General features: G+C 28.3%; 1 protein-coding gene across 3 annotated transcripts; it reads right to left on the reverse strand.

Annotated features, from left to right (window-relative positions):
- Positions 1–869: 869 nt before the first annotated feature.
- On the reverse strand, positions 870–21,790 carry LOC107439374 (uncharacterized). Of its 3 annotated transcripts, none has more exons than XM_071181448.2 (11): positions 21,652–21,790; positions 20,557–21,074; positions 17,025–17,279; positions 15,806–15,899; positions 15,026–15,377; positions 11,987–12,173; positions 9,311–9,975; positions 7,810–7,972; positions 7,542–7,715; positions 6,493–6,648; positions 870–2,082 (listed from the first exon to the last, which is right to left on the reverse strand). In XM_071181448.2, the coding sequence occupies exons 2-11, from the start codon at positions 21,052–21,054 to the stop codon at positions 1,966–1,968; spliced, it is 2,661 nt and encodes an 886-aa protein (XP_071037549.1). In that variant the 5' UTR covers positions 21,055–21,074; positions 21,652–21,790; the 3' UTR covers positions 870–1,965. The 3 variants fall into 3 exon arrangements, with proteins under 3 accessions (XP_071037549.1, XP_015907431.1, XP_015907430.1); XM_016051945.4 differs by having other exon boundaries at positions 21,465–21,656; XM_016051944.4 differs by having other exon boundaries at positions 21,481–21,654.
- Between the last annotated feature and the right edge of the window lie 19 nt (positions 21,791–21,809).

The raw sequence follows: 21,809 nt of genomic DNA on the forward strand, positions 1-21,809 counted from the left end.
AAAACAAAAATAAGTATAATAAGATAATGGTGAAAAAATCAAAATTTTATTCAAGGAATATCTAGAAAATGGAATGAAACAAAATAACTTGGCAGCTACCATAATTAACTTCATGGACAGAGAGATCAAAAAAGATCCTTATTAACCGTATACTAATTAATAATTAAAGTAAAATACAATTATTGACGGCAGTTTTGCTTTTGTTATTTGCAATTACACAATATATAGAGCAAAAGGGCAAAATATCAAAAGTTAGTTTAGATTGAAATTTGTTACATGTCATCATCAATAGAAATCCTTTATGATAAAAGAATTTAGAATTTTTCAAACAAATATAAGTAAAACATTTATTCAAATTTATTATGTATTTTCCAGTGGAATTCAAAAATATATTTTTTGATAATAAAAAAATCAAAAAGTTCAAAAATACTATGTGAATTTTTGAATATATACCTGAATTGTACAGTGAAAATTCACAATGATATGGGTATTGGTTATACGAATTCTTCTCACATAAAAAAGAAGGAATTTAAATGAAATTACTGTTTAAAAGACAAATAATAGTTAGTACAAATAATTTAAATTAAATTACTGTTTAAAAGACAAATTAGAGCTAAAAATATTTCAGAACAACTCGCATAAAAGTATGTGAGCTACTTTGAAATAGAGTAGTTTAATTCAAACAATATTTCTGGATTTATTCACGCCACTTTACTTCAAAAAGAAAACTAACAAGAGAATTTTTAAGCAAAACAATAAAATCAAACAAGGACTTGAAAGTAAAGAGCTTGTGAAGTAATCCTATATTAGTAGACAGAAAAATATCTACATAATTTTATTTTTAAAAAAAACTGTAATGTGTAGGGAAATTTCTTTTTTAATAGAAAATAGTCTTATTAGTAGAAAGTAGTCATTTTTAGTAAACTATCACAGTAAAATTATTACAAAATTATCATTTTCAAATAAGTTAGACAAAATAACAATTTGAAATTCTAAATTTGTAGTTAAAAAAAGCAATATTTAATTATTTATATTTCATACACAGAAAATAAAACCTTATCTTATTTTAAAGTAGAAACAAATTATTAGTATTAATATTATTTTATTAAAGGTCACTTTTGAAAGTTAATAGTTTATTATAAGGACGGAGACTAGATAAAATTATACATAGCCTTCATCCATTCTTTCTGAGGCACTTATCAAAAATTACATTTATGTTGAAAATATTCTTCTCTTTAAAAATGAAATTCCGTAAAAGCTATAAAGCTTACTAAAAATCAAATGCAATAAATAAAAAATATTGATTTTATTTTAGTTTTGCTTAAGATATGTATTTCATACAAAAGTGACTCTCACAAATATCACAACATACAGAAATGAACATTAATTTACATTTAGTTTTGTTCTAGTTTTTCTTTAAAAACAAAGCCCGGATGATGAAATTTTGGGATTAATTGAACAAAATAAATAAGTTAAAAATTTCATACTGGCGCATAATTTCTTTACCGATGATCTCATTATTTTACAGTCTTTAATTTTAAATAAGAAATGACTTTTGGAAGTGAAAGAAGAAAAAAAACGGCATGCCAAAGTAGAAGATTATCTCAAGTACAGCCTCTTTTGCATCAAAAAATATAAACTGTTCATGACATGCGAATTCAGATGTTCCATTATCAGAAATTGAAAGCCAATAAACACACAATGAAAAATTTGACAATTATCACAAATTAAGTGCAACATTTTATCAAAAACAAAACAGTTTATGAAATGAGAATTTCATCATTGTAATTTCAGTAACTTCAGAATCATGCAAGAATTTGCTTATTTTAAATATAAAAAGCAATAAAGCATATCTGAAGTAATCATTATAAAATTAATTATTTGTTTCAAACTATATATATAAAAATTACTGCTTTAAGTAAGATGAGTTTTAGAATATTGAAAAAAAAAAAACATTTTTCACATTTATTTTTTATCTTCTGAAGGACAAACATTAGGGAGTGTGCAATTTCCACTGACTAGAGACCGCAAATTCTGTAGAACTTCATTTTTCTCAACTAATTCAGAATTTGTTTCAAGAGTCTGAAAGTGAAAAGAAAAGAAAACAATAAACTATTCAATTCAATGGTAATTGGCAGCATCATTGGGGATTAGAAAGGTAAATGTTTTGTAGTTTTTAATACCAAAATAACATTTCTATTTCACATCAATTCTTTATTAATTATAAAAATATAAGATATAAAGCTCAGAAAAAGCTAAAAAATTTTACATGGCTCACCCAAGTATATTAGGCACATGAACCTTCCACTTACACAAACATATTATTCAAACGCATATTATTGAAAACATATAAATTTACCTATTATTAACATTGTGTACCTATTTTTGACATTAACAGTGCATCTAAATCAACACTTTTATTTTAAGAGAATTCAATAGTATTAGATACAATTTTTAAAAAAATAAAAGCATTAAGCACAAATAAGCATTAATAAGCATCTTTATTATTAACTTCTTGGTTAACACTTGATAATACTTGATTAATACCACTAAGCAACTTTTTATCTCTTATTCATTTTCTGTGAATCTGGGTTTTCAGCATTAACATACAAGAATACAAGTAATAGGAATACAAGTAATGACAAGAATACAAGTAACATACAAGTAATGACTACATCTCCAAAGTAGCTTATAATTGCTACATTTAAAAATAAGTAGCTGTTAACTAAATTTGCAATAAAGTAGTTAACAACAAAAATAATGTAGTTTTTCCTAACCACTGGTCCATATTTAAATATGTGTAGTTACATTAAAATTTGTGTATGAAATTGTGTATATTTATCTTTAATCAGATTCACTTTGAACTCCTATAAAGCAAAGACAATGGTGGGGGAAGAAATGATCCTAAATGAGTTTTCAAAGGATGGACAGAGCCTGAAAGGTTAAGAACCATTTTTATTGCATTTATATTTTTGAGCTTGATTCTTTAAAAATCAAAACTTCTCCAAAAACACCTATCATAAAAGAAGTATAATATGTATATAACTTAGAAACACAATTTATGTCAAGCTAGAAAAAACCTAAAATGTTCTACGTAATTTAAAACCAATACTTTTGCATTAAATGAATATGGCGTTATTGTATATAAAAAAAAAAGTTTAAAAAAAGGGAGCCATTTTAAGTTCAAGTCATATAATTAGGCCTCAGATACAGAGAACAGATAAATGCAGAACTTTTTAATCTCTATATATAATGGTAATAAAAACACAATTTAAGATGGAGCTTTTTACTCAGATTTAAACACTGATGAGACATGTTTATGATACTAAAACAGCTATCCCCTAGTTTAGCTTTTCATTCTTAAATTATACATTATTTTATATATTATTTTATACACAATTAAAAGAAATTATTTTAAAAAACAGTTAAAAGTCGTATAACAAAAATAAACTAAAAATAATAAACATCATAATTTCTTTATATAATCTTAATGTGAAGAATTTAATTTTACACTTTTACTGGTTTAATATTTTTGAGCTTGATTCTTTCATTAACAGGACGAACAATAGGATAAAATATAATGAAGCACACAATTGCGTGAAAATCATTAGAAAGATTAATGAGGAAAATTTTAACAACTGAACTAGTCTTTTTTAAAACACACTTCTGTAAAATCTATTTTATAGCAAAGAAATCAAATTTACACCAACTTTAATTTAAATTTTTTTTTTTTTAATTCTTTTAATTTGTATTCTGAAATTTTTTAGTATAAATATTACACATTACATACAGAAAAAAAATACCAAGGCTAGAATTTGGTCTAAAATAATTTAATTTACAACTTAACTCAAACTACCCATGCCCAGCAGATAAAACTTCTTCTCTTTCTCTCTTCTCTTTCTTATCCCCAAAATTAGCAGGGCTAAACAATGTCCATGAAATTCATGGCCCTGAGGAAATCGGCCACCATAAGTGTGTTATTAAGAATGTCCCTTTTGTCCAGACCAAGACAGTCCAGTATATGTTGGGGGGAAGCCTGCATATTGTGGCACCTGGGGCAGTTAGGGTAGATTTTAATACTACCCTCAAAAGAAAGGGACTTAAGGTGGCCGCTGATAAGCCTGGTAAGTGCAGTCTGGTCCTTGCGGTTGCACCGAATGTTGAGTGCACCTCCTGGACTGGTGCTCTGGTACCAGTGATGTTTGGGGGGTACGAGCCAGGAAGCGAGGTCTTCTTTTTTCTTTTTTGATGCCAGCTCCATGAAGGTGAGGGAATTTGGACTTATCAGATTTTCTTTCGTCCCCTCCTTAGCCAGAGTGTCGGCGATGTCATTGCCCAGAACCCCAACGTGAGAAGGGCTCCATTGGAGGTGGACTTCACGCAATCGTGAGAGGTTTTTGATTTTGTGTAGGATTGAAGCACCTGTTTTGTCTCTCACCTTCCTCCAATGCGTTAAGTATTGTATGGAGCTGAGGCTGTCAGAGAGGATCCAGATCATGGGTGCAAGTTGGAAAAAAGGCCAAGACTGAAAATTTTTTGACTGAAATACCTAACATACACAATACCCCGAAACCTGTACAAAAAATATTTATTCATCTGTCTTTTGATAAAATAACAACAGGACATAAGAAAATAGACCAATAACGTAGACCTAAAAAATATTTCTATGGACAGAAAAAAAAATTCGATTTCCGTCTTCGAGTCAGCCTTGTTTCCGTCCGCGGACATTTTCGAAAGACGGAAATCCGTCCTGGAGACGGAAGACTTGCACCCATGATCCAGATGTTATTTTGATCCTGTTGTGTTAGAAGAGAATCCAGGGCAGTATCAATAGCAATGAGTTCACTTCTAAACACCGAGCAGAAATCAGGATTCCTTTTGGAGATGTTGAGGGAGTAATTACTTGATTTGATGTAGACACCACTGCCAGATGATGATGTGTCCGTCTTGCTTCCGTCTGTGTACACCAGTATTGATTGTTTGGGGATGGTATTAATAACCTCTAAAGCAAGTTGCTTAAGCAATTCCGGGTGATCCAGCTTCTTGTTAACTTGTGAAGAAAGGTGTTGATGGAAATAAACACCAGTTAGTCCTTCAGTTGGGTCAATGAATTGTTTATTAAGGCAATCCTCGACGTTTCCAGCAAGAACGTTGTTAGCTACGGCTTGGCTAAGCGGGCTGTTCTTCTTTAGTCTTTGGTTGCTGCTCCACCTTTGTAGATAATCTGCTGTTCTGTTTTGGTGTCCAAGGCTAGAGAGCTTATTAAAGTATTTAGTAAGGAGATAATTTCTTCTGAGACCTAGAGGCTGGAGGTCGGCCTCAAACAAGACAATGTCATTTGGACAACTGTTTCTGAGTCCAGTAATAATGCGAGCAGCAGAAAGCTGGACTCGTTCAAGACGTTGGAGATTTGAAGCAGATGCACAACTATAGACTGGTGCTCCATATTCCAGGATTGGTCTGATGAGTGCAAAATATGTGGCTCTTAAGGTAGTAGCGTCAGTGCCCCAATCTCGCCCAGCAATATACTTTAGGATTTTAAGTCTCTTTCTACTTTTCAACACTAAGTTGTTTATATGCTTATTGTTGGTGAGTTCAGGATCTAGAATGAAGCCCAAGTAGCTGGTGTGTTTTTCAACAAGTAGAGTTTGGCCATTCAGTAGGATATTGGGTTGAAATCTGTAGAGTCGTTTGTTAGTAGTGAAGAAACTAACAGATGATTTTGAATGATTAAAGGTCAATTTGTTGCACTTTGCAAACTCTTGAATTTGCATTAAAGTTAGATTAAGGTGATTCTCGATATTGCTGATGTCTGAATCAGAGCACCATAAGACGATGTCGTCAGCAAATAGTCCTACCTCACATTGCTTCGAAATGACCCTCTCAATGCCAGCCAGAAACAAAGAAAACAGAGTTGGGCTGAGAACTGATCCTTGGGGAAGTCCCTGCCGCTGAGTAAAGGTGTCTGATAAAACATTGTTGAATTTGACGTTAAAAAGTCTGAATTTCAAGAAATCAGTAATCCATGGCAAGCCAAATCCATCAATTTTGAAGAAAGTAAAGAGTTTGACAATAAGTTTTTGTTTCCAAACTCTATCAAATGCCTTAGACAAGTCCAAAAAGACAGCTGCAGTATGTTTTGTGGGCAGGTGATTGTGGGCATCACGTATTCGCTGTCCAAAGAATAGTACTTGATCAGTAGTACTGTGTCCTGTCCTAAAGCCGTATTGTTCCTTCGGGAGTAGGTTATGACTAGATAAAACTTAAAATTATTATATAAAGAAAATTAATTTTGTATTTTGAAATGTTATTTGTCAAAAAAAAATACCCTCATTAAAAACAATAGCTACTTTAATGTTTGTTTTTTTTCACATAAAAATATTCCAACACTTTTCAGTTAAAACAAAATAGGAAAATAAAAATTTCATTCTGGACTTACAAAAAATAAGTACACAAATCATTCTTAAAATAAGTAAATAGGAAACAACTTACAGTGTAAACTTTGAGAATAACATTATCTAGTATTTCAATTTCTTTCTCAGCTTGTTTCAAGTTCTGTTCATGAATTAATTTGGTACGACTAAATTTTTGTGATAACTGTTGAAGAAGTTTTTCCTTTTGTTCTATTATGGCTTTCAGCTTTGCAATCTGAAAAAGGCAAAATATTTTATTTTATTCACTTATACACTATCTTGACTTTAACATTTCTTAATTTGCAAACAAAAGAAGAAAGAATATTAAAAAAATATACCTAAACAATCCTATAATATCAGTAACAAAAACCACCCTGTATTTCATAAAATATTTTAGTTCTTTATTAATTTAGATATTCTCATGAACTGTTGAGCATTGAAATTATTTTTACATAAAGCTAAACTATTTTTTAGCTGCTTGGACAAAATCAAGATAAATGATTGATGCAAAAATACGAATCAGAATGTACAGATGACTGTTTTAACATTCTTCATTTTTTACTGCTCCACCTACTACAGCAAGTTTTAAAAAATGACCAGCTTCTAATTTTCTAAATTGGCCAGTAAGGACGCTGAATAATCACACGCAGGATAATTAGCATCCAACTGAATAAAAGTTTTACTGATATACAAATATTAATGAATAAAATTACTTTTTATTTGATTTTTTTTAATTATTTTGTGACACATTTTGTGTATTAAGTTTACACTCTTTTCAAGTACAATTTATTGCTTTTCAAATCTAGGAAATCTTTAATTTCATTATGAGAACATTAACAAAATGTTCTTATAAGAAATTGCAATAATTTAATTCATATATTTTATAAAAAAATTTTTTAGAAATTATTGACTTAACTATAACAAATGCAAAGTAATTCAGGAAGTAAATGAGAGAAGCCTCATAGTAACCTTAAATTATACAATCCCAAATAACCTGAATATATCTTCTGGGCATTATTTCTAGATATTGGCTGCTATTTGTAGTCTTTAATTACATAAATGCAAAATAATAACGATTTCTTAGAACTAGTGCAATAATTATTAAAAACAGATTACAAAAATTCTTACTTCTTGTTTTAATGTCAATTTATCACATATATCTTCCGCATTTGTTCGGAAACCATGATTAGACTCAGAAAAACTTTTTTCAAGTTTTAATGTCAGTTGTTGATTGAGTTCCGTATTTACAGCCTCTAAACATCTTATCTCTTCAGTCAAAGTTGTATTTTTCGAAAGTAAATTCTAAAAATTCAAAATAATTTCTTGTAACACTTGTAATTAAACTATGGACAAATAAAATGGAATTTTAGATATATGCTAAAAATTTTCAAAAAACCTCTTTTTCTTCCTCATATTCAGCTTCATTCTTTTTCAGATCTGATGACAGCTGCTTGAATTTTTCATTTGATCTTTCAATCAAAATATCTTTATTATTTAAATCTGCTTGCATCTGATACTGCTTGTTTTTACAAGAGCGTAACTCATCTTGGATACTGTTCCTATAATAATGTTGTTATAAATAAGATTTTAAAGTCATTTAAAGGTTAATATCAAACATTATATATTAATAACTAAAATTTATGTACATAAAATATTTTTTTTTTACATTTAGCAAAAATTAAAATGTTCAACTTATAAGGTCTACAATAATTAAAATATCATTACTATTCAAATCTGCTAGCTCATATTGCTGTATTTTTATATGAGCCAAATTCATCTTAGATACTGTTCCTATGATAATGATACTGTTCCTATGATAAATAAAATTTCAATTTGTTTTAAATGATAGAATCAAACAACATTTTATAATAAAATGAAATATAGAGAGAGGGAAAGGTGACAATCGAATAACCGGTCAAGTCTTGAAAATTAACTTGATTAAAAACATTATGAAAACTTTTTTTAGTTCCCCTTTAACATACTCCTCTTCCCTATCAATTCATCGCTGCTTACGAGTTTTCCACTGTTGAAAGCAGTGTTGCAGATCATTAGGTATCATCTTTGTCAGAAAGTCTGTCATTATTTTTATCTCTTCTACAGACTGAAAATGTGTTCCCCTCAATAACTTTTCTACATTGATAACTTTTGCCCTTGGATTAAGAATGGGGACTATCTAGCTCCACCCCCACACTCTTGGTGTGAGTCTATGCTATGCTTTTAAAAGCTAAAGTGCAAAGGAAGAAAAAGACAACTAGATCTAAGGCTGAACAAAAGTTTTATAGGTTCCAGGACAAAATATATTGTACACTCCTTTCTCAAAGCACAAAAAGCCTTATTTTCAGAGTTTGTAGAATTTGTAAACAAAAACAAAAATAAACAAAAACCCTTTAAACAAAATTGTAGTTTTTACATAGAATTATATAATAAACACTAGAATTTCTTGTACAAAGTTTGGTTTTGCCCTCAGCAATATGGCCTTGACTACATCACATATAAATTACATGCATAATTTTCCATTAAAATCGAAATGATTGCAGCTTTCTTCACTAAAATTCTAGTATTTCAAGATTTCCCATAGTTAACATTTGTACCCCAGGTAAGACCGGGGAATTCGACTTTTTCTACAAAAAAAAATCTTTTATAAAAAAAAGCAGTACATCTATGAATTGTCAGGAATGATATATTGTACACAACTAAACAATAAATATCTGATTAAATGTGCAGTTTCTAGGATGAACAGTCCTTTAAATTTTAGCTATACTGTCTTACTTCACTTTATCCTTTTAACATTGTAAGGTTAAAATAAACACTAAGATCTGTAGAAACCATGTATATGCAAGGGGCAACACAAGGTATAAAATAAAGTTCAATTTCAAATACATAAAAAATTTACTTACTTTTCTTCAATTAAAGTTTTCATTCTCAATAAAAATTTCTCTTGTGTCAGTTCAATAACTTTTCCAACTTTTTTAATCAAACTGTTCATTTGGTTTAGCTGAGTTTCAACAGATGTTTTTTTCTCCTCTTCAAAATTAATATTCTCTATGGGAGAAATTTCAGATTCTAAACTACGTTGCCTTACAGGACGGAATGCAGTAGCCATCCCAATAGGTTTGAATGCACTACTTGCTACTGGTGAGGAATCTTTACTTATTGAGCTTATATGACTGAAATCTCCATTTATGCTACTTAAATTTTCTATCGAACTCTTGGCAGAATCAGAATTTTGTTCCGAAAAAGATTTAGACATGTTTTGTTTAGGTAGCTTTGCATCATTTTTGGCTGTTTGTTCATAAGCCCTAACCATAGACTGTACAAGAGAAACTGGGCGTTCATTTTCGCTTGCAGCAGGAGAGTGCAATGGTTTAATAGGCTCACTACAAAATATATCTGGCAAGGATTTATGAATATCAAGAACTTTATCTTCTGGTTTAATGTTGTCCTGAGATGATGCAGCCAAATTTGAAATATGTGAATCAGATTTTAAAATTCCATTTTGCTCTGATTGAGAAAAACTATTGTCACTTTCGCTATCCAAATCGGCCATTATTTCTTCTAACATCTACAAGAAAATAAATAACCATTAGCAAATTAGTTTTAGAGCAATTAAATAAAATTACCTGCATAAAAAGAGGGTTAAAAAAACATCCTAGTAACAGCCTATTATTAACCAGGAAGATCATGGAGATTAAAATTCCACAATTTCACAACCTATTACATGATTGTGGCAATGTAATTAACATTGTGCACAAGTCTCCTTTACTTCCCAGAAACTGTATTAACCAGAGATTTGAAGTTGGGTAGGCTACAAGCCACCAGTGAGAATCAAAACCCAGTTTATGCTTCACAATGATAACTCAGTGGCTTATATAATAAGGAACAAAGAAAAATAAATACAGTATAGTACTGATAATCAAAGTTAATTAGTACAGAGGTAAACTCAGATTAGGCAGAATTTCTTTTATCTTTAAATAAAAAAATACGCTTAAAATAGCCGTTATTCATACAAACAAGGTATCATTAGTATTAAAAAAAAGCAAACTCTAGTTTCCAGAATTACAATTGCACAATATGAAAAATTTACAAATAAATTACTGTTTCATCACTTTTCTGCCCGTATAAAGCTCTTATTCAATTCAAGACACAATCTCACTCTATAAAGTCTATTGCCCGTATCTACCTAATAATACAACTACCAATTTAATTTATTACTATCCAGATATTTTTAAAATTTGGTTTTTTACATAAAAACTTTCCATCCTTTTAGTTACAGCAAAAATAAAGGCAAAAAAATTGTCTGACTTGCCCAGAATTAGCAACTTTTATTAACAACACACAGTTGTATTTTCCAGTTTAGTAAAAATATTACACATATTGGAATTAAAACATTATCCATAAATGCCATCGAAAGGAGAATATTAAACTTAAAATAACTCTTCATATAATTTTGAATAATTGATGACATTTTGATCACTGAAGTTTGGGAGATTAATCTCTTCATCTAACGATACACTATCAAAAGACAAATTAAAAACGTAAAAATGAAAGCAAAAGTTAACAATAATTATCATAAATTGAAAAAAAAATTATTTCTTAAATAAGTGAAAATTAAGGTAATTGTTGTTAAAAGACAGTTGCTTTAAAAGCAACAAGTAATATTAAGAAATTTGATATTTTATTATAATTTAACAAATTTAGTTTCTCCATTTTAGAAAAATTTATAAATAATTTATTAAACAGAAGAACATATTACATATAAATAGAACTGAAGTTTATTCCATATATTAGGAAAGGGTCCTTTCTTGGGAACACTAATAAATTTCTTCTCAATAATTTTTTTTAAAAATTTTAGATTCTTATTATTTAATTTATAATAAAAATCTCACTTCAAAAATTTTTAAAAAAAACAATGACTTGTTTAAAAAATTGTTTAAACAAGTTGTTTAAAAAAAACAATGAATTCGGAGCTGAAAAGTTATCAATGCAAAAGTTATCAAAGTTACCCACTCCAGATACTACACTAAAGCTCCGACTCCACTGAGATTCCGATTATTTTACGTGCACCTCAATTTTAGATTTCAATTTGAAAATTTTAATATAAAAAGGAACATTAAAAAATAACATAATCAACTCACATGGAAAATTCAGATTTAATGTAATTCACATTAGATCAATCTTAAGAGATGAATTGAAACCAAGAAACCCACCTTCATATTTGATCTTAAATCATTATAAACGTGCCATAATGCCAAGAAAAATCTTCCTGTAGCAACTTAGGCATCAGGTAACGGCATTGCAAAGCGGCAGGTCTCGTGAATATCTCTAAGATACAATGAAATTGCTGAACACTACTCTACATCACTTCAGCTCCCAGGTAAATGGTATTAACTACTATAATACTTTTGTCTCATGTTTAATTTTTAAAATAAAATGCAGTAAAATTGCATTTGCCCTGAAATTCCAGAACCCTGGAAGCATGATTGACAACCCCACTCCACTGCCAGTTTTTATAAAAAATATCAAACATCTTAAATGTATCACTTTTTGGAGAGGTGGTTAAAAAATTTAATTACCTCTTTCTGTAGAGACAATTCAGTAGCTGCAAAATCTGCAGCAGCAGTTAGCATGGTATGTGCATTCATAGAAATCTGTGATAAATGCATAGATATCATAGTGAGCTCAGCTCCTTGGCTCAGAAGCATATCACGGCAACTTCCTTGTGTGCGATCTAATTCTGCTCTAAGTAGTTGAACTTGCAATCTGCAAAAATACAAACACGTTTTAACAATTCAATATAACAAAGCATAAGCTTTAACATTTTCAGTAAAAAAACAAAAGGTTCAGTAAGGATTAAAAAATTATTAATAAATGATAGTTATCATCAAAATACTCATTAATACAAGTTCACCATTAAATACTAAAGCATTTGGTAAATTTATGGTCTTTAAAAATACAGTAAAATTGGTTTTAATAGTGAATAAGCTTTTATAACTTTTGATAAAACCTCACTTTATCAATTTTAATATTTAATGTAACAAGTACTTGTAGTCCCATTAAACAGAAAACCTCCAGCACAGCAGCTGGCACTATTTCATCTCAGATTTTCTTTAAAAATAAAAAAAACAAATATTACACATCTAAAGATTATTTTTCATCTCAAATTTTAAAAACAGGCCTAAAATATTACTAAGGGTCAAAATAGAAAAATCACTTTTAATTCTTAAACTTACTCAATTACTTTTTGTTTCAGGTCCTTAACAAAATTTATTTGTCAATCTGAAGATATATAAGCAAAAAGAAAGTGATGATTTTAAAAAATTCCAAAGGATATTCTTCAATTAACTGGAATTTTGAAAAATAAAGAATTTAAAAGATAGAAAAATTTAAAAAATAAATTCTTAATTTCCAAAAACTCTAGTTGCTTGTTCATAGATTGTAAAGGGATTCATTTCATCTTTTTCATATTTCAATTGCTCCATTCCAGTGTTTTCACTACAGCGCGAGAACGCGAGGATCTTGCACATTTTTTTCTTTTCTCGCATTAAAAAATGATTATCGCGAGCAATTCGCCCATTTTATAAATCAATTTCAAAATTCGTGAATTTCTTGCATTTTGGAAAAAGCTTCGAATTATGCCATTTAGAATAAAATCAGTTTCACTTTTCTTCCTGGATTTTCAACATCTGTCCCGTTATCTAGCTTCTCTATTTACCAGTATTGTTCAGAACCTTTTCAAACAACAGAACACAACCACGGAACCCCTTTCACAACACATTTCTCTGTAACCACGTGTTTACCGTAGGTAAGGTTTCTTCATGTAAGACGCTCAAATTTTTTACATAAGATGGACAAATACCTTGTAAAGGCAAAATCTTCTATGACGATGCACAAAAAATGTTCAATGCTTTAAAAAATAGATGTTAAAAATGTATCATAATTAAAGAAATGATTTTTCTTTCAAGAGTTTTTGTGTTTTTTTAGTTTTTAGAAATCTCACTTAGCTTTTTGAAATTGTACCCTGTTTTTGAGAAAGGGTGAGAAATTCTCACCCATATTTTTTCTATGATGAAAACACTGCATTCATTTAAAAGTGTTTAAAAATTTTAACTAAAATTACAAATTTTTTAACATTTTTTTATAGAATTTTTCCTTATATGTCTCAGCCTTATATGTGTTAATTTCAAAACATATGATTTTCAAGTCAGTAAATAAATCATAAAAAAATAAGACAAGACTAAATTAAATGTATCAATTAAATAAATATCAGCTAGTAATGGGACATGGCACACAAAATAATGAAAACGGTTCAAATGCAACTTTATCAACATGAGCATTAAAACACAACTGCAGAACTAAAATTTGTTTACAATGTAAACAATCAAAAACCTAAACATTTCTATTATTACATATAAACAAACTTACAATATTTGGATATGATTACTTGTCACATTGAGTCATTTTACTTAAATATAAATATGAGATTATAATATTAATAGACTGCAATATATATATATATATATATATATATATATATATATATATATATATATATATATATATATATATATATATATATATATATATATATACATATATATATATAATATATATATATATATATATATATATAAATATATATAATATATATATATATATATATAAATATATATAATATATATATATATATATATATATATATATATATATATATATATATATATATATAATATATATATATATATATTCTTTTTTTTTACCAATAATATTTAGAATATTCCAAAATTCAATTATTCAAAGGGCAAAGATACTTAATACTTAAAAAGATTGTCTTACATACAAGGTAATATTAGAAAACAAAAAAGCGCTTTTTCTTAAGAAAACTCAATAAATTTTCACAATTTTTCAATAAGGAAAATAAGTTTGGTTTAAAAATAACTGTAAAGTTATAATGTAATTCCTTGATGAAATTGGTTAAAATTCTGAAGACTTAAATTTTAAAAATAAAAAAGATGATTGGTTAGATTTTCATAATAAATATAAAAAGAATAGTTTGCTCTTTAATATAAAATGCAAATCAAATAAAATCTAATTTATCTATTTAACTGAACTTTCCTCCAATTAGAAGGGCTTTTACTAAAAAAAAAAAAAAAAATTGTCTTATTAATATTGCATTGTTGACTATTGATGTTGCCTTAATACTAAACCATTGCATAAGATGATTTTGCTGAACCACTATTTACATATTTATATATTATTTACTCTTAAAAAGTGTTTCTAGTTCCATCCTATTCAGTCTTAAAGTTTGTTTAGTTTAAAAAGAGAAATCTATGAAATATTAAAAACTTTACCCTTGATGCTACTTTACCAAATGGCAAGCTGGATTGAACACTTCAAGTTTCAATTCTTGTATGGATGCAAATAGCAATGAATAATTTTAACCTTTAAAGCTCAACAACAAACAAAAATAAAATTGAAGTAGATTAAATGCAACATACAGAATTGGATTGAATTGAATGCAAGGTTTAATGGTTTAGCCAAAAATTCATCACACATATGGTTTTCACCACAAACATATTTAACAAACTAAAAAAATTAATTAAAATGAAACTTACGCATAATCTTTTATTTTGGCATACAGCTTCCTTGTTCTGTCCATCATATCAATATTCTTACTTTTTTCATTACTTAATTCTGCTTTAGTGGCTAATAAAGATTGTTCTGTTTCCTGATAGGCTTCAGCCGACGTAGATCTTTCAATTTGTAAAAAGTCAATGTGGTCTTTAGCCTCCAGCAATGCAGATCTCAATTCCCTCAGATGTTTTCCATATTCTTCTCGTTGAACATTCGCATCTTCCAACATTCGTTGTTGATCTGAAAGAGCATCTTGACACTGTTGAAGTTCTAAATTGGAACCAGCCAAATGATTTTCCAATTCTTGTACTTTTCCTGTGGCTTCATGCAGTTCTGAAAAATTCAATCATAAAATTTCCACTGATAATGCTTTGGAGAAATAAGAAATAAAAAGTTTTCATAATTTGACAATTAAACTACATAGGCAAAAAATTACATCACATGAAAAATTGATTCAAGTAAACTTTGCAGAATTCAAAAAGCTTTGAACAACATTTTAAATAGTATACAAAAATTAAACTTTAAAGGTATTAATGTTAAAACTTTAATTTTTATTAAGTTTATTATAACCTTACAAAGCCTTTACAGCAGAGCATGTCGTAAAGATTATCTATTATCTCTTAATTTAGAATAAAAAGTATTAAAAATAAAAAAACAGAAATTAGCAAAATGTGTTATAAATATTCAAACTACAAAAAAAAGTTAAATAATGTTCAGATCAGTCCAATTTAATTTTTTTTCTTTCAAATGCTTATTTTTACCTTTTTCTCTTTCATCTAATTTGTCAATAAGATTTACAATCTCCAGGGATGCTCCATTACAAGATTCATCCATGACAAGCTCAGAATTGAGAATCTAAAGTAAAATAATTTTATAAAATTTAAATTATAAAGTTATTGAGAAAAGGAAGAAAAAAACATTAGATGAACAAAACTCTTTAAACAAAAAAAGATAAAGCAATCATATTTTTAAATATTAACAATAAATACATACTATTAGCTATTGCTCTAAGATATTTGAATAAAATACTTTAGTTCCAAGAAATGCAAAAATGCTTGGCACAAAACTGAATACTCAGTTTGACAAAGGGAAAAACAAAGTATTTGGCCAAATAGATGAGCCAAACATTGAGAACAAAATTATTTATATTTATAATAATACTAATTGAAGTATTTATAAATAACACAACTTTTGGATTATATTTATTTATTTTAAATATTAAATACTTTTACTTTCAGTAATATTAAATTCTATAAATTTTACAAATGAACTTAAGTTTAACAATGAATGGATTTTAATTAATGTGCAATGCTTGAAAATTCATACAAGTAAATTTCTCAGATTATTTCCTTATTCTTCAATTTGTATAATTATTAAAGCTACAATAACTATTTCAAGTATCTTTACAATGACACAGTAATTTCTATTAAAAACATTTATAATTTTTCAGCAATGAAAAGCATTTTATTGTTAATTATAACAATAACACAGCTTAAGACTCCAGATTATTAAGATTTATTATTTATGATTCAAACATCAATTTTTTAAAAGCTGAGTTAACACATACCTACAAGAGCAACAAAAATATTTAAAATCAAATATAATGAAAATCAAATTTTTAATACCAACAAGAATATTTTAGTTGAATAACATAAAAAGGAAATTAAGTGTACTATACTAAGTCCTCAAAAATTACTTGATTAAAATTAAAAATATGTACATTTTTTTCCTGTAATTTGAAAAAAATATACCTTATTTCCAGTAACTAAAAATGGTACTAGAAAAATTCAAACTAAAAAGTGAGGGAAATTCCTGATCCTTTTAAGTGAAAATTAATAGAAAAAAGCTTAAGTGTCTACAATCACTTAAAACAAACATATTTTGCTATGTAAATGACTAATTTAGTAAATTGTTACATAATCCATTAAGTTTTATCACAGCATTAAATGCAATGTATTAAAATACTAGTCGCAGTCTTACCTGATCCCAATATTTCCTCTGCAATTTGCGATTATCCTCTTGAAGACGAATAACTTCACTTTTAAAATTTTGAACAGCGGCTTCAAGTGTTTCTGTCTGAGACTGATGTCCATTCTCCGCATCAGCAGAATTTTCAGGAATAGAAGCTAAATGGGAATCTGACTGTGATAAATGTTGTTGATCACGCCTCAAATTCGAAACAGGCTGTACACTGACATTTTCAAGTAATTGGATTCTTTGTCTTGCATATTCAACCTTTAAAAGAAACACATATTACAGAAAACAAAATTAAAATAAGAAGCAAGAGACATACGCAACATTATTTTAAACATGGATGCTTTAAAATAAAATTTTGTATACAGGAAATGCTGTAGGTTAAAAAAAATTCAATATGAAATTTTCAAAATAATTCATAACAAAATTTATTCTCAGTTATACTTTATTACCTATATTCAAAGTTGAAAGAAAATATGTTTCATATTTATTTAAACATTTTCTATTTGTTTAATACTGAAAATTTGTAGTTACTAAGAATATTTAAAAAATATTTCTTTTTTAATAGAAAAATATTTTTTCATCAAATCACAACAAACATAAAAAGTTACAAGCTAAGAGCTTGTAAAGGTTAATGTTAGATAGATAAATCAAGGTTTTTCAACTGGATGACAGTTTATAAAAGAAATTAAAGTTGTTGTTTTGAGAAACCAGCTATAATAGAATTTTATCGAGCACTTCAACTGATAAGGGCGAGAACTACACAAGTTTAGACGACGATTTTAATTGTTGTTGGCACACAGAGGTTATAACATCTTTTTTTTTTTCTGCAGTAGAAAAGTGTTTAAATCTGTGTTCAAACTTTGGTCATCTATCTGTATCAATTTAATGGTGATTTTTTTTCAATGCTAACCATATTTAGTTTATTTTCTTTGATGCCACTTCCATCACATCCCCAAATACAAATAAATATTACAAAATATGGACACTTTAATGCTACTCACTTATAAAAGGTGTATCTTATTTTTTTTCCTTATAAAATTGTGCTTAGGTTTGGGCCAATCATTCCCTAAATTCAGTGGTGTTTCAGTGGAAACAACCAAAAATAAATGCCTTTAATTAGAAAATTATCTTCATAACTATATTTAATCCTTTCACATATGACAAATATACTTTTGTCATTACACACCATACACTGTTTAAAAAAATGCATCTAGATAATAGTCTAACAGCCGATACACTAAGCATCAGTTCAAAATTAATTTTAATATTCCTTATTTATCCCATACATTGATTGACAAGTATGATCCATGCATAGACTGACTGTGTACAATCTGTGTAATTTCCTTACTTATATAGATTTAAAAAACATCTAGGTAATTCTTTAAACTTTAAAAAACAAAAAAAACAGCAGTGTCATGAATTGCAGTAAATTTACGCCAGGCAATCGCACCGGAACTTGGAGAAAGATTTTTCATAATCACAATGATTCAAAGTTAATATGAAAATGCACGACCAATCAGAACAACTGGGTAGTTCCTTAACCTTAAAAAAACATCAAAGAAGTAAATTGCAGACAAATTTATACCAGAAAATTGCACTTACACTTAACAAAAAACTGAGAAGGTATTTAGTCAAAACCTTTGCTTTTCTAGATCAGAGGTTCCCAATTTTTTTCGGAACCCTAAGTAATTAACCACTCCTTGGAAGAGCCCTAACTTTATAAATAAAGCTCATTAAGGTCATTGTGAAGGTTATAAGCTATATAAAAGACCATTTTAAAAATATTTAATTAGAGGAATGAAGATTATTCTTCGTTTTATCCTTATAAAATCAAGTCAGATTTTATATCCAACAGTTAGATTAGCAGTTCTTGTTCTATATCTAGTATAGTTATGAATTTGTGTTCGGTGTATACATAAACAGAAAACGAACAAAATGTGTCTAATTATGGTTTACTACAAGATGAAAACTTAAAAGTACTGATACAAATGCTGAAAATGGTTAAAGAAACATATTACTTTTATAAAAGAATTTAATTATTTTACTTTTTATTTGAAAAGCACAATAGGAAACGTTAATGCAATGATTTATAAATGCTTAATCTTTTCATCATTTGTTCAATAAAGTGTTATTAGAAATAGATTTCCTTTTAAAAAATGTCATTTCTATTTCATTAGTATTTTACTTGAAATTATTTCATAAAAGAAACCGAAAGATAAAATAAACAATGAAATATAGGTTGGATCAGGATAAGTTAGATATGTATAATTGGAGGTTTCAAAACTCATCACTGGTTTTAAAACCTACTCTAACTCACAGAACCCCAAGGCTCCACCGAACATCATTTGGGATCTGCTGCTCTAGAGCAGCCGATATCACGTCTATAATCTTCTCAAACACAAGTACAACCCAAGCATTACATTGAAAGTTATAATTGTCGATGTTAGCAGAAACAAAGAGTTCCACAAAAACAGCTGTAGAGTGGAAGCAAGTCAGTTCTGAAACTTGTTATATATAATCTTATTGTTACTTTCAGTTACTCTGTTCATCAAAATAGATTATGTTGACTTTATTCAAGTTCATATATTTTTAAATCAAATTTATTTTCATGGAACTCAGCTTTTTTTTTCTTAGAAAGTTAGTATTAATCAAAATTAAGGTTCTACGGCTATTAGACAATCATTTTATAAGCCCTGTGGCAAAATTGTGATGACATGGCAACATTGTCGCAGAAAGTTACACAGTTCTCGCAGAAAAATTTTTCTTTTGGAAAGTAACAAATTTTGGTTATTTTTTCTGAAGCAATTTTCAAAAGTTTTATCTTTTCTTCAGAATTCTGTTCAAAAGATGCCTTCCTCGCTCATCGTTGGGGGAAGAAAAAAATCATGTGATTTTTCTATTCTCATTTGATAATAAATGAAAAATAAAGAATAATAAAGTAAAAAATTTGGTTTTCTTTTCTGCAGACATTACTATTAATATCCACATAGTTTTTAAAATATGTTTTTTATAGAGTATTATTTATTACAACAACCAAATCTCGAAATTAAAACACGCATTTAGTAACCCATTTAGTAACCAAGTCATCCTTCAATTCGTGTGATTTCGTCGTTGATCTTTTTTTTTCATTAGTTACTGTTACAGATTTCATGATTTTTTAATGTGATGACGATTTACAAAATACGAAAAAGGAAATAATCAGTGTGTTTTCCCCTACAAAATGTGAGAATATCACCCATAATAAAAAATATAACATATTTTTATTTTTAAAAGTATCTTGTAGAAAGATATTAGTATTAGAAAGGTAAGTCGCAGAAAGCTCGAAAAATTCTGCCATAGAGTTTATAAGTAAGATCTTTTAATAGAAACAAAGAACTTTAATTATGCTATATGATCTTTAAAAGATGGTTTAAAAAGGTTCACTGCTGTGAAATCCTGATTTTAAATATAAATAAACAAAATTAAGGGGAACAAGATTTAAAGTAAATGATTAAAAAAAAAAAGAGAAAATTTAATAACACTTAATAATGCTTACTTGAAGTTTCTCATGTTCTTCAGTTAGCCTCTTCAAATGAGACACAAGATCAGAGTTGCACCAAGAACTTCCATCTTGAGAATGACTTTTATCACTATGTAAGCTAGTTGGCGATTCAGATGGAGTTAAATGAGAATCTGACGATGGAATACCTTTACCATCAGAGTGTTTGATCGGAGAATTGATGTTGGTTTTCCGAGAGTCACCCTCAGCATTTGAATGTGTTTTTGCAGAGTTTTCTATCTGGTCATTGCTTTTAGAACTACTAAAAGATGGTTTCGGTTTTAATGCTGGCTTTTTGAAAACTGAAAGTGAGGGCTTGGAAGAAGACAATGCAGGATTTTGAGTCTTTGGGCCTCTAATGCTACCATGTCTCGTTAAAGTACTTGTGCCAGACTGCTCCAGTTTAGGTCGCGAGGTAGTCAATCGCAAGCTCTTCGAGCGAACCAAAGAGCTTTTAGGTGCAGTTGGAAGTTGAGCATTAGAATTTCCAGGCATTATTACAAGACAATATTAACCTAAAATGGATTGACATCACTTATATAATAATTATAAAAAAAACATATTTCTAAAACATGAATTATAATTATTAAGTTTGATTATGCTAATAAATTAGGAATTGGAAACACAAAAACTTTCAGATGCGATTAGAGGTATAGCATTCAGGTATTATGACAAGACAGGACAGATATCAGTAATAAAATAAATCAAATTCAATTAAAAAATAGTATAGATATACTTTGAAGTTATTCTACACACGAATATAAAAAATATCGCATAAAGACATAATTTTTAAAGATACCGAGGATCAAAAATGTAGAATCACATTATATATAATTTAACAAATTTGGATAGTTGATCCAGTAAATATTAAGATGACAAATTTTAAAAGCTAGAAATGTCATTACACATTTTTACACGTACTAAGTCATAAAACTGTCAGATAATTTAAATTATCTTTCTTCCTGATATTAAACCATGTGCTTTTCTAACATTCAAAAAAATCAACTATCAACAACATTTCACTTTATCAACTTAAAACAGCGACATAAAAAGTAGGTAGAGAGGAAGCATAAATGAATGTAACAGGAATACGTTATATTCCAGATGGGAAACGCTTTCGGCTTCTTATTTTCATCTGACTAAAGTTATGGTGAAACAACTTCTTTTCAAAGAAATTTCCTTAAAGGCCATTTTTTATACATATGGTTCATGCGCATCCATGAATTGATTGGTGAAATATGTTCTGACAT

This window comes from Parasteatoda tepidariorum, chromosome 8 (genome assembly GCF_982258835.1).
Source record: "Parasteatoda tepidariorum strain Cologne lab strain chromosome 8, Ptep-v5.0, whole genome shotgun sequence".
Taxonomy (NCBI): domain Eukaryota; kingdom Metazoa; phylum Arthropoda; class Arachnida; order Araneae; family Theridiidae; genus Parasteatoda; species Parasteatoda tepidariorum.